Below are 14,556 nucleotides of genomic sequence, written 5' to 3' on the forward strand. Positions count from 1 at the left end.
TTTTATATTTTGACAGATTTTTTCTTCCAAAATAATCATACCAATTTATGCTTTTCCCATATCTTCATCAATTTTGTGCATTATAAAACCTTTTCATATAAAAATTATTTTTAAAGGTTGCACATTATTCTATTTATATAGGCCATATTACACTTTATGTATCCATTCTCTTACTGGACATTTTAGTAGAAATAATTACTGTAGTGTTCATTTTTACACATCATCTTGAATTGTTTGATTTGGTGACTTTTAACTGAAATATGCTTCTGAAAAGAACATTCTTGTTTCTCTTCTTTGAAGGCATGCTTTATCAAAAAGCCATTTGACAATGGGGAAGTAGAATCAATGAAAGATGATATTGATGAAAATCTAATGGAGGTGGATGATCAGTCATCAATGAATCTAATTGATGAGTACCCTGCCAATAATGCTAGTGATGCAAATGAATCTGGAGAGAGCCAAAATACTATTGGTAAATATGTATTTACTGCTTAAGGTTTCTCTATCTCTTTGTATCAGTTTGGCATTATAAAAGGTTTCATTGATCAATCTTACGCTCGTCTCATTCTCCCTTAGAACAGTCTCTTAGGATTGTTCCCCTCCTGTACAATTGAGATTTCTCTGGTTTTTAATTGAGTCTACTAGTTTCCTATTTTATTCTTCATGGAGGAATTTAAAATAATTATTAAAGAAATATAACTGTATTACAGATTATTTGGAAAATAGAAAACAGGAGAGGAAAAAGCGCTATAATGCCTTCACTTCTAACCTTTTTCTATTGTTTTCTTTATAGACCTTTTTAAAATTGTAATCAGCATCAGCATTCATACACCATTTTTTGGCTTGTCTATTTTATTTAACATTACTAATAAGCATTTTCCATGTAGCAACTTGTATTGATAAAATACCATTTTATAGTTTGTTTTATTTGACATTAATAATAGGCATTTTTCATGTGCATCTTGTATTGTAAATCAAGATTTTTAATGTCTTCATAATACTCCAGTCAGTCAATATCCTTAATTTTATTTAACAATTTTTCATTGTCAGAAATTTAGATTCTTTTCTATTTCTATTTTTTAAACAGTGTTGTAGTGAATGACTATATAGAGTTTTGCATAATCCAGATTATTTCTTGGTGAGCGAATCCTTGGGAAACTGTTCATGAAGATTTTTGAAGCTTTTGGTGTATGAGTAATTTCATCATAATTTTGTTCTCCATATATATCCATTTATGTTTTCCTAAAGGGCAGAGGGATGTTTGAGTTAACATTTGATATATGTGACTGTTGCGACCCCTCTCTGAGTCTTAATGAACACTTTTTATTTTTAGGTGCCACAAACCCTTTAGCTGAAGAACATCTGTCAAAGCAAGATCTTCTTTTTTTAGACATGCTGAAGTTCTTGTGTATGTGTGTAACTACTGCCCAGACCACTACAGTGTCATTTAGAGCAGCTGATATTCGAAGGAAATTGTTAATGTTAATTGATTCTAGCACACTAGACCCTACTAAATTCCTCCACCTGCACATGGTGAGTTAAGTGAAATGAAGAAGCAATTTGATTCTGTATGATGATGCTGGCTAAATGTACTGGACTGACATTTAAGAATCACATAGTGCCATTGCAAACATGAAATTGCTTTCTTGAGAAATAAATCTGAGACTAGTTTATAAAACATACTTTTTCTTTTGCTGTGCTTTGAAAAAAAATTTAAGTGGATGCTGAAACATCAGAACTTGGATGAACTTCAGATACTCAGATATTTCCTTTTGTTATATTTGTAATAAATTACTTTATAGGTCAGAGAAACACAGATCCTGAATGTAAAAATAATACATAAGATTATGGTTGAAGTCTTAAAATTGCCTTTGACAGTAGTTTATATGCTTTATAAAAATGTTTTGATAAATTTCAAAAAAGTAAAGTTACAAGGGTACTGCAAAGAACTCCCATATGCCCTTCATATGCGTCCACAGTTGTTCAAATTTTACCACAGTGTTTTAACATTTTCTCTTTCTGTCTCTCTATATTTGTATGTGTGTGTGTGTGTGTGTGTGTGTGTATACATATATTCACATTATCATTTTTTCTGAACCATTTTAAAATTAAGTTTCACACATGATGTTCTTTGTATTTCAGTGTGTATTTCCTAAAAATGAGGATTCTCTCCCACATAACAGTATAGTCATCAAATACAGGAAATTGTTGCATTTAATTGTCAGGTCTCCACTTAGAGCAGTTCTGTAGGCTTTCTTATCTTTCACAACCTTTGTATTTTTTGAAGTGTGCATGCCAGTTGCTTCATGGAATACCTTGCTTTGGTTTTCTCTGATGTTTCCTCATGATTAGATTTAGATTTTTGTGGGATAATTATAAAAGTGACTCCTCTCAGTCCCCCTCTATCTATACATCTACTGATTGATAATCTCCAATTCCAGTCCAACATCACAAAGTTTATTTTCTTTTTCTCTGTTCAAATTTGTAGTTCTTTTCTCTGACAGTGAAAATCTAACTTTCTGCTTAACCTTAACACCTTTACTTATTTACACAGTACCCTTATGTGTCACTGATTTCCTGACCGTGTATCCCCTTAGCCCTAGCCCTGGTGTCATGCTGTCATGCTGGCAGAGCCTCTGGCCTAGTGAATACATTGGTTGAATCCTTTAGTAGGCACATTGCTGAGCCCTGGCCTGGTAGGATGGGTGAGTCCCTGGTCATGATCCCAGTGGCAGCAAACTGACAAACCATGTCATGATTTTTCCCAGCCTTGGAAAGTATACTAGATGTGTCCCTAATTTGAACCCCTGGACCCAGAAAATGTGCACATTGAGTCCCTGGTTATGTTCCCAGCCTTACCTAGCTACGAGTAATCCCTAGAATCCTTGATCATGTCCTTAGTCATAACCAACATGCTGGTTGATCCCCTAACCCCAGTAAACATGCTTGGTTGAGCCCTGATGGAACCCCTGGTTTGTGTCCTGGCAAACACTCGAGTCTCCAGGCTTGATGAATGGAAGGACTATATGCTTTTCTTGAAGCTTTGATATTGAAAGTCACTATAAGACACTCAATAAAATCACAAGATGTCTGTCATGGCAAATGTTGAAAATGATCTAATTTAATATTCTGTTCTTGATATCTGAGACCAAGCAAGAAGCTAATTTTTGTACATATAGATGATAAGGAAAAAACCTCTTGCATTTCTTGCTATAGGTAGAAAATTATTTGGCAGCTCTCAGAAACTGGTCTTGTAGTATTATAAGCAGTTGTTACTGAGCATTACCATGGAGAACCTCACAAGGTTGTCTTATAGGAAGAAAGGTCAAGGATTTGACTTCTTCTCACTCCATAATTATCTATGCTTTCTGGAATCCATGAATAGAATAGTTTTTTCCTTTGAACTCTTACACCCAAGCATTATTTCAGGAGGGTGGGGAACATAGTATAGTTTCAGATCAGTGCTAAATCTCTTCACCATAACAGTGATGACTATCATTTATTGAATTCCCACAGTAGATGCTAGACCTTTACATGTATTTTCTCTAATACTTACAGTAATCCTTCCAAGTTAAGTGTGATATTCCCATTTTACAGGAGAGATAACAGAAGTCCCAAATGACATGGGGCAAGTTATTTCACCACATAAGTAATAGGTTTTGGAGCTGGGATTTGAATCCAGCTGTTTGACTTCAGAGCCTGTTTTCACTATACTGCCTTATTAAAAAATTTACAGCTATAGATAGATAGGTAGCTAGATAACTAGATGTGAATATAGTTATATTTACCTTTCTAAGTAAATGATCTGTGAAAAAACTGATTTTCTCCCTGCCATCTTAGTATATGGTGCTTTTAAAGGAGCTTCCAGGAGAAGATTATTCCTTGCCAATGGAAGATGTTGTTGAACTTCTGAAACCACTATCGTAAGAAATTAAAACCATATATTATGTTCACTTCAAATTTATAAAATAACAGCGTTTTTTGTTGCACTTATAAAGTTAAACTTTTCCCACCACAGCAATGTGTGTTCTTTGTATCGCCGCGACCAAGAAGTTTGTAAAACAATTTTAGAGCATGTCATTCATATAGTGACAAACCTAAGCCAAGGCAGTATTGATGCTGAGGACACAAGGGATGCTCAAGGACAATTTCTTACAGTAATTGGAGCATTTTGGTAGGTACAGCCTATTTTGTGGAGTTCTTATTTTTCTATTCCTGCATCTGGACGGAAATGCAAACTTTCCATTTCTCTATTAGTGATTTCTTCTAATTCTCCGATGTAACTATATACTTCTTTAAACAAGAGGGTAATGTAATTTTTGTTTCCCTTCTTAATTGTTTGAAGCACTACATTGTTTTTTGCTTAAGTCTTGACTTTCTGAACTGTGTTTAACATATTTCCCTGCCAATTCTGAGTTACGTGATAGTTTGAGATGGTTGGTGAATAAAGCAAAGTGCAATAAGCCTGAATCAATTGAATTGTTCATATTCCCATTAAGGCAGATGAGTAGCATTATTCCTTATGACTGGGGTAGGAACAAAAATTGGCCTTGTTATTATTATTTGATTATTTCATGCATATAGTCCTAGTATGAGATAACACTATGATACTTACAGAGGCACAGATATATATATAATTAGAGCCATCATGCCATTTGACTGAAAAGGAATTCTGAGTCAGTATGGAATATGGTTTTGAAATCTTTGGTTTCAAAAACCTTTTTAAAAAGTTTCTTTGTAAAGCACATTTATTGTAGTGTGGTTAGCTGAAGTATGATAGCCCCAAAATGAGGCATAATCATATACAATAAATAATGTACTTTAGGATAAACTCCTTTTCAAACTAATTTCTTTTAGCTGAAATCTTTGGGAATGTGACTGTACTGGCATATACCACAAAATGAGAATGAAATGTAGCATGGAAAAAAATTTTGGAAGCAACCTAGAATAGCTTTGATTTTCAGTGCTGATTTTTCTGGATTACACATTTAATTGAATAATTATTTGACACTGAATACTTTATTCCAGGCATTTAACAAAAGAGGGGAAATGCACATCTTCTGTAAGAATGGCTCTAGTAAAATGTCTTACAGCTTTGCTTGAGGTAAGTTATTCCACATTAAGTATTAGTGAGGTCTAAATTACATTTATTAAAGAAGAATGGGTAATTTTTCTTTTAATGTTTCATATTTAAGTGCAGTTGTTCTTTTCTCTTAGGCTGATCCTTATTCAAAATGGGCCATTCTCAATGTAATGAGAAAAGACTTTCCTGTAAATGAAGTATTTCCACAATTTCTTGCTGATAATCATCACCAAGTTCGAATGTTGGCTGCAGAGTCAATCAATAGGTAATGGGTCAGATAGTCATGAATTGTTTGGAACTCTGCCAGCAGCAGTTGCAATGTGTAGTGTAGTTACAGCGTACTAGTTATGATATTAAAAGTAGCTAACAGTGAGCATTTACTGTGTTCCTGACCGGCATTTATGTTTTCTCTTAATTCTGAGAAGTATCACTTTGATACGATTATTTTCTCCAATTTATAAATGATGACTCTGTGACTTAGAGAGAGGTAAGGTAACTTGCTCAGTGCCAACAGCTAGTAAATGGTGGACTTGAATGAGGTGTGTCTACTACCACTTATGGGAGGCATATGGACTGTTTGGATATTATAGGGATTTTATACGAGTTTGTAAAATGATGATTAGCACATTTCACATTGTGCTATTTACAACTATATTTAAATAATTGAACATGCAGTTAGGCTCTGGAATGATTTTGTCATGGAAGATCTTTTTCTGTGTTTGAATGTCTGAAGAGGCAGATACCCATTTCTCAAGGGCTATATGTCTATGAGGTTATCAGATTGATGTTAAAACTCTATTAAAGTGCCAACCTACTCCATCTCCCCTATCTTGCACTCCCTGTCAATAAAGCCTTTCCTGCTTTATTTTTCTCTGGCATCCATCACAACTTGAAATACTACTTTTAAAATGTATACCTCTCCTGACCCTACTAGGATATAAACTCCTGGAAGACATTGGTTTTGTCTGTTCTGTTACATGCTGCATTTTTAGCACCTTAAACAGTGCCTGGCACATGGTAGATGTTTTATAACTATTTGTAAAATTGAAAAAGGAAATTACCTGGTAGTTTCAAAACAGGATAAAATGATTTGAGAAACTTTACTGTTCAAATCTAAGTGACTGATTAATAAAAGATCCTCATAAAGAGACTGTTCCAGTAGTCACATAAATATAAGTATTAGAACTAATGTGTCCCAAGTTCTAATAGGCTGACAGCAATGTTTTCATAAATCAGAATTTGTATATAACTGTTAGTTTGGAATTATTTTCGGTAAGAGCATGGTGCATAGTAAGGATTGTTAATGAATGTGTGCAGTAGTTCAAGTCCTTTATAAGTTTCACAGATAAAGATAGAAAGAATATATATGCTAAAGTTAAAGATCAGGGGTTATAGAAGACCATAAATTGAATGTAATAAAGCAGTGTAGTGGTGACATTGAAAAACTCTGCTGAGATTAAAAAAATGTATAAATTCAAGAATGACATGAAGGTAATATTTGTTGATGTTGTTTGCTTCTTCAGTTTTTAGGTATCTGTAATGTTGGGCTATTTTAAGAGAGGTTAGAGAAATTGGAGGATCAGAGGAATATTAAAAATACAAAACTTTTGATTACTAAAAAAAAAAAAAGACAAAATTGATAAAGGAATTGCCCTCAGTATGATAGCATATTGTACAAAAGACACTGATTAACTTTTCTCCATCACATAAAAAAAATGTAATGGAATATCAAGACATTGAGCTACATTACCTTCCCACTTTCAAGGTGATTAAATATTAGAGTAGGTTGATACAGAAGTCTGATAACTCTTCTAGTTGAGGTTTAATAAAAGGGCAGTTTATCTTTTCTGCCTGGTTTGAGTTCAGTATTGTTCAAGTTTGGGCAGTAAATTAAAAGATCATTTGAGATCCTTCTTGGTTCTAGGAGAATATATATTATATGATAAAGACCCTAATACTGGGCTGTTGATCTGAAACTCTTTAAATGGACTCAAATTTCATTAGTCTTTTGAAAGAACACTGGTATGTTAGTATGTCTCACAGTGATTTGTTTTTGTCTTGTGATATGCTTTGGAAAGTAGGCTTTGAAGTTAAAAAAAAAAAATTGTTTCACTTTTGTCTTTTTACTTTTTCTTGAAGATTATTCCAGAATATGAAACAAGGAGAGTCTTCCAGGTTATTAAAAGCACTTCCTCTGAAGCTTCAGCAAAAAGCTTTTGAAAATGCATACACAAAAGCTCAGGAAGGAATAAGAGAAGTGGTAATTTTAGTAACATGCATATTTGTTAAAATCATATGCTTTCTATGAATATGCCATATATTACCTCACCAAATTTGGTATAAGACAATTTTTATCCAATTGTTAATAATATAATAAAGCTAAACTGTGTGAATTGAATGAAATTACTTTCTTTATAGGTCAGAATTGGTTGAATAGAGACAGTTTGTTTTGGTTCAACCTGTATGTACTGTTTCTGTAAGGGAAAACAAAATTTACCTGAATTTTTAATGGAAGTATAATTGGCTTCTTTTGTTTTTATTGAAAACTATTTTGGTAGGCTCTGATTAAAAGCTAATTCACAGAACAGGTGACAACAGGTAGAAATGGATTGAGGAAAAGGTTCTAACAGGGAAGTTCATATTTTCTGAGTTATTTTTAGTAAGCCCTGTGATTTACTTATTTCTCTGTAGGATAATATTTCTTCTTAAAATAATAATAGTTGTCTTAGTGTTCATATTTATTTATTCATTTATAAATTTATATTTTGATTTGTTCCTCAAAAAGGCTTTGTGTCAGTTAACTAAATAATTATCAAATCTGTGATGACATAAAACTGAAAAGGACAGTTGTATGAAAGAATCTGAAATTAGAAAAGGATTTTATTAGACTGGAAAGATGTGTGTAAAATTATATAAAATTTAGTATTGATAAGTTAAGTATACATTTGATATCAGCCCATGATCAGCAAAAAGGGAACATATTTATCTGACAGTAATTTATTTAGAAAAATAGCTAAGAAGTTTTACATCTTGAGAACACAGTTGAATCATTATGATATATCAGGTTATCAAAAACAAATTCTAGCTTATACTGCATTAGTAGAAACATGATGTGATGAACAAAGACTATAAAAGAACTTGAATATTCTATACTTTTTAGGAGGATGGTTAGCATTTGGGATTAATTCTGAGTTAACAGTGGATTTTTAACTATGATGTTAAAATGTCTGTAGATCTGTGCCTTTTAAGGATGGCTGAAGAAATTGACTTAGTGGAAACCTCATAGCTATTTCAAATATGTCAATAATTATCATTTACTAAAAGGAATTAGCTCTTCACTTTTTCTTGTATCAAAAGACAGAACTGGGGTTAGTAAGTAGAAGAGAAATTTTTGACAAGTAAAGCTAGCCAAAAAATGTAGCACCTATTGGGTTATTGTAATGATTCATCATTAAACTAGATAGCATATATCATTCTAGCTGGTTGCTATATATTAAGGTATCATAATAATATACATCTTAAGAATTAAACTTGGTAGTTGATGAGGAGCTTTTAATCTCTCTCATCCTCTCCTTGTGATTTCTTTTTCTTTTTTTTTTTTTTTTTTCCTTTAAAGTACTTTAAATATTTTTATCAAGCTCTCTACCCTTAGTTCCTTCCCTAGGATTTTTAAATTGTTCACTGACCATTTGGACGTTGTCATGGGATACTTTGATTTTTAACCTCCCTTGATTTATTTGTAATGTTCAAATATTTACTTATATGACATTATTATGATGTATATTTATATTACATAGTGTTTTTAAAATTCTTTTGAAGTTGCACAGTGCTGAGAATCCTGAACTTTTGGATGAGCTTTATAATAGAAAAGCTGTTTTACTGACCATGATAGCTGTGGTTTTATACTGTAGCCCTGTCTGCGAAAAACAGGCATTGTTTGCCTTATGCAAATCTGTGAAAGAAAATGGATTAGAACCACACCTCATTAAAAAGGTATAGGTGGATGAGTTTTTTTTACTATAATCTTCTCTGGGTAACTTTTAACAGTTGAAAAATTAAAGCTAGATTTGTAAAATGGTACATATTTAAGGTGAGGAAACATTTTTTTTTCCCTTGGGAATATTAGAGAACAGTTATAATAACTTCGTAAATAGTATATTTATTTGTTTGCAGTGTAATTTCTTACATTCACTTTAAGAGCATTTCACAAGGTATTCATTGAAACAACAATATTGAATGACCTGTCAGCAAACAGACCAGGCCTTCTGGGATAGCATTTATGGAGTCAAGAGCAGTAGCAGGTGTTTTACCTCATTGGATTCTGGCAGAACACCTTGGGATCAGAAATAAAATTTTAGGGCTGTGGAGCTGTTAAAGTGTATGATTAGGGGAGAAGAACTGAGATCCAAGCCATGTGATTACAGTAGTAAACAGTGTTATAGAACTTTGGCCCCAGCCCAGTTCTGCCACCTCAGCATTCAGGGTTTGGGAAGTTCCCAGCCTTTCAACTGCAGATTTTTGCAGGGTGAACCAATCAGTGAACCAGTGGCTTGATCAGCCAGTTAGCATTCTTCCCGCATTATTTCCATGGAGCTTTACAGTAGGCCAGCCTATAGGGAATCAGCTTTAGACAAGTTAACCTTTACCTCTCAGTATTAAAATAATGCCCTTTAAAAAAAAAAAGTATACCATTATAATACCGAATTATTACATGGTATATAGTATTTGGATTTTTCTTATTTGTATTGAAGACTGAGCAGAAAAATTTTACTTTAGACCTTCCTTTGAAATAAATGTTCAACACTGCAGCATATTTTTTACTTTTTTATTCATCTAACATTTATTAAGGGTTTGCCATATGCCAAGCACTGTTATTTATTTTATATACATTTTCTCATTTAGTTTCATTGAGGGTAGGAACTTTTATTATCCACATTTCACAGATGAGAAAATCAAGGTATAGAAATTTAAATAAATAAATGCTTCGAGGTCGTATTGTAAATTATATTTTCAGAGATTTAAATTATCTTTTTCATTGTTTGGTTAAAGCATTGACTTCTTTTTATTTATACAGGTTTTAGAGAAAGTATCTGAAAATTTTGGATATAGACATTTAGAAGACTTTATGGCTTCTCACTTAGATTATCTGGTTTTGGAGTGGCTAAATATTCAAGATACTAGATACGGCTTGTCTTCTTTTCCTTTTATTTTACTGAACTACACAAATGTTGAGGATTTCTACAGGTAGGTTTGCATGTGGCATGTGTGAAATATGTTGAATTTAACATTAGATAATAATAATGTTGGCAATTTTCTACAGTGCTTTGTGCCCTCCCTTCTCACTCCCAATATATGCACATACATATACAGAGATGGAAGGCTACATATTAGAACTGGCAGGGCAGCTTGTTGTAATAAAAATTTACTGAACTGGGAGTCACTGAACTTCAGATTTGGTCTTAGCTTTGTCAGTAACCATCTGCGTGACTTTGGGCAAGCCACGTAAATGCCTTCTGGTCTCAGGTTTTTCATCTGTAAAGTAAGAGAGGTACACAAGGAGATCTTAAAGGTTCTTTTCAGCTTTAGTAATCTTCCTTTTGAAAAATCAAATTTAAATTACTAGTGGCAGATTATTTCTGCTTTTTGTTTTCTTCTATTGCCTGAATGTAAACTCTTTCAATAGTTATTTCTATTAGATTTAGAAATTTAATATAAAAGTATTCATTTTGCTAACTTTAACTCTGGAGAAGAAAATTTTGAAAATGGAGAGGCAGTTAGTAATATTCAAAAACTGTTAAAAAAATAATAGGAGGGGATAAGGAGTATGGGATATTTGGGGTTTTCTTTTTTATTTATTTCTTTTTTGGAGTAATGAAAATGTTCTAAAATCGATTGTGATGATGAATGCACAACTATGTGATGAAACTGTGAGCCATTGATTGTATGTTTTGGATGGATTATATGGTGTGTGAATTTATCTCAAAAAATTTGCATTAAGTCTGTCAAGGGCAGAGGATAGAGAAATAGTATCATGAATGCCTATTTGAAATACGTCACCTATACTTTAAAATTCTCAATAGGTGGGAATTTATGAACTGTATTTGCTGTTACAGAAAGTCGCCCTTTTCTTTATGTTTAAAATATCTTTATTGTCAGTGAAGAAATTTCAAATGTAATAAAAAATAAGTAATATTCAGGTATGAGGGTGATGGGAAAGCAGCTGTTGTTGAGCACGCTGTATGCTAGGGATCTTGCTAGACATTTTGCATGAAGTATATTAAGGATGGGTTTCACATGTCCATAAGAAAGCTTTTTACATTTACATAGATTGTAACGACTTGTCTGTAAATAGTTTCCTTTAAGAAGGGTATTCATACAAAAGTGTATCTAGCATGTCTTATTCATTTTGGCAGTAAAAAGAGATAAATTTGTTCTTTGAATTTATAAAGTGTTTTACATTTCATTTTGTAATGATTTAGTATAGATTTGTTATGAAGAAAAAATAAATATACATTAAAATCAATCCCCATCTTTTCTTTTCTTTTTTTTTTTTTGAATTGGAATTAGAGTGGTACATTCTAAGGTCTATTTTTTAGTGTGATTATTAATAATATACTTCATTTCTCCATTTATAAATTTAGAGTAAGAATAACGGTGTATCATATTCTCAATAAAATGATACTCTAATGCTGACTGTATTTAGACATTTTATTATTTTGAGAACTCTATTATAAAAGTGTTACTTTGAAAAGTTGTATATAAGCTTTTTTACATTTTTTATTTTAGATCTTGTTTTAAGGTTTTGATTCCACATCTGGTGATTAGAAGTCATTTTGATGAGTTGAAGTCCATTGCTAATCAGATTCAAGAGAATTGGAGAAGTCTTCTAACAGACTGTTTTCCAAAGATTCTTGTAAATATTCTTCCTTATTTTGCGTATGAGGACACAGGAGACCGTGGGATGTCACAGCAGAGAGAGACTGCTGCCAAAGTCTATGATATGCTTAAAGATGAAGACTTGTTAGGAAAACAGGTATAGCTTCAACTTTTATCTACCTTCCAATTTCTCTACCTCCCAATTGAGCTAAGATGGAAATTTTAAATTTTAAGGTTATTTGTTCATTGTTATATAATTAGATTTAACATGTGATGCTCATTCTCTAGCATAGCCAATCCATGAAATTTTTCTTTCTGAATAATTTTATTGCTTTATTCTTTTTACATTATATTTTATTCTTTTATCCTTTTATTTTAATTGCCGATAATAATACATGGGTGCAAGCTGGTCGTTAAATTCAAGCAATACTGAACCGTTCATAGAGAATTTTTTTCACTCCTTCTCCAGTCCCACAAAGCCTTTCAGTTTTCAAGTTCCCTATGCCCTGCTCTTTCCTTTTTCCAAGATGTTTATTACCTTTTAACATCTAATATACTTATGAATTATGTTTATTATTTATTATTGGTCTACCTCATTAGAATATAAGCACGATGAAGGTAGAATTTTTGTCTTTTTTTTTCACTGATATACGTATACCAGCCACCTAGTTTTATTGGGTACCATGACTATATATTTGTTAAAAGAGGAGTCAAGAAGAAAAAAGATTTGACAAGCTTTGTTTATTTTATAATTATGTATCCAAAAATTATTTGAGACAACATGTTATAACATGTGTAAACATTTTTTTTAGGGTTAAAAAAGGGTTGCTAATGCCAATTCTTTTTTTTTGTTTTCCTTTTATTTATTTATTTATTTTTGTATGTAATAGATGACTAACCAAGCTTGGTTAACATTAGAGTTAACAATTGGATAGACCTTGAAAGACTCTTTTTTGTTTGCCCAATCATCTATATTAAACCAAAAAATGAACAGAAAGTCCCTCAGTTGCTTAGGTGACCACTACCAGTCAGAGTTGTTTATAAATCTATAGTCCCATGGCAAGTAGTGAACAGAGGTGCCCCTTTCTCAGAAGACTTGGAACAAAATGTTGAAACTCCAGATTATGGAATTTGAGAGAGACACTCTGCTTCACCCTCCCACCCAATCTCTCCAACTTAGACCTCTGAGCACCCCTAATTTTACCATTCTCTTTTATATGTTAGAACCAAAAGGTAGCAATTTTCAGAGTAGGAATAAGTCTAGGAGGGAAAAGTGATACATTCAACTATGATTAAAACACAAGTCTTAAGGATGGAGAGAGGCAAAAAATAAGTAATGAGTTCTTAGCTTCTTGATTAAAGATGTAAGTTTAATTCTTGCTAGATTTAGTTTTATTTAGCATTAAATTGTAGTTACAAGTTAATTTTTTCTTTAATTCAAAAAAGTGCATATTAGAGAAACAATTGTCTGCATTCTTTTTCTGTGGATTGTAAGTACAACTATTTTAATCATTGATTCTTGTAAAACTCAACTGTTGAATGCTTAAAATATTTACAGTCAACAAGATTGTTTAGCTATACCTAGACATCTGAACAATTTTTGTGTGTCTGAGCTAGACATTACAAATCTGGCTTATTAGAGAATCATGAAACCAGTGAAGTCAATGATTTTCTCGTATACAAGAGAACTCATTTTTCCTTGATACTAATCAGACTTGGCCATTTTATCCTTACTTATTCCAGGTATACTTTGGAATGAGCCTGGATTTTAAAAAGGCTATAATGTTGGAAATGATGACATAGACCACTGATGTTTTAAGCCTAAGGAAAAAGCTAGAATCTTTATATTAGGTTTCTTTCTAGTCACATTCCAAAATATTTTTGCTAGTGATAAGTGCATTTTAGAACCCCCTCCAGAATCAAGCAAATCAGCCATTTGTCTTTTAGTTTAGAATACTGTAATTGCTTATTTAGAGAGTTAAAAGATCCACTTTCAAGACTTTCCATTTCTCATTCATTAGGCAGAAGTGTAAAGTGATCATTTTTTGTTTTTACATTTTTTTTTGTGAAATATATATACAGAAAGATGATAACTTGCAGAGAACGATTTAACAAGTAGTTACGTAGGTAATTTTAAAGAATATTATGGGTTACAGTTCCTCAGTTTCAATTATTTCCTTATTGTGAAATATGACATATATACAGAAAGGTGATAACTTGCAAAGTACAATTTAACACGTAGCTATAGAGCAAATTTCCAACAATGTTAAGAGTTACAGTTCCACAATTTCAGTTATTTCCTTCTAACTATTCTAATACCTAGCAACTAAAAATAATAATAATAAAATTTAAAAAACATTCTTATAAAGATTTAGTATTCTTAATCCTTTGTTAAATCCTATCTAGTCTTTTGCTACCCTTTCCTCTCATTTAATCCCCTTCCCGATCTTCAGGGATGTCTAGGCAGTGATCACCCTAACTTGTTCATGTTGAAAAGGGGTGTCAACATTATGGGAAAGGGGGCTGCATCTGGTTGATGTTCTTGAAGAGGCTGTTGCCTCTGGGTTTGGGGACTTACCTGGCATAGGAACACTCTG

The 14,556-nt window shown here is 32.4% G+C and overlaps 1 protein-coding gene across 5 annotated transcripts in view; it reads left to right on the top strand.

Annotated features, from left to right (window-relative positions):
- Positions 1-14,556, top strand: part of ATM (ATM serine/threonine kinase) — a 135,076-nt gene that overhangs the window by 46,859 nt on the left and 73,661 nt on the right. For 4 of the 5 annotated variants that reach the window (XR_005217550.1, XM_037841329.1, XM_037841330.1 and 1 more), the window contains exons 17-26: positions 301-472; positions 1,334-1,533; positions 3,841-3,923; positions 4,019-4,174; positions 5,029-5,104; positions 5,218-5,348; positions 7,223-7,343; positions 8,903-9,076; positions 10,158-10,327; positions 11,870-12,116. Coding sequence is in view for 4 of the 5 variants with exons in the window: in XM_037841329.1 (XP_037697257.1) it covers positions 301-472; positions 1,334-1,533; positions 3,841-3,923; positions 4,019-4,174; positions 5,029-5,104; positions 5,218-5,348; positions 7,223-7,343; positions 8,903-9,076; positions 10,158-10,327; positions 11,870-12,116 (1,530 nt within the window). In the remaining variant the exon portion in view is untranslated. The remainder of the gene's footprint in view (positions 1-300; positions 473-1,333; positions 1,534-3,840; positions 3,924-4,018; positions 4,175-5,028; positions 5,105-5,217; positions 5,349-7,222; positions 7,344-8,902; positions 9,077-10,157; positions 10,328-11,869; positions 12,117-14,556) is intronic. The other variant, XM_037841328.1, reaches the window with a different exon arrangement.

This window comes from Choloepus didactylus, chromosome 6 (assembly GCF_015220235.1).
Source record: "Choloepus didactylus isolate mChoDid1 chromosome 6, mChoDid1.pri, whole genome shotgun sequence".
Taxonomy (NCBI): Eukaryota; Metazoa; Chordata; class Mammalia; order Pilosa; family Megalonychidae; genus Choloepus; species Choloepus didactylus.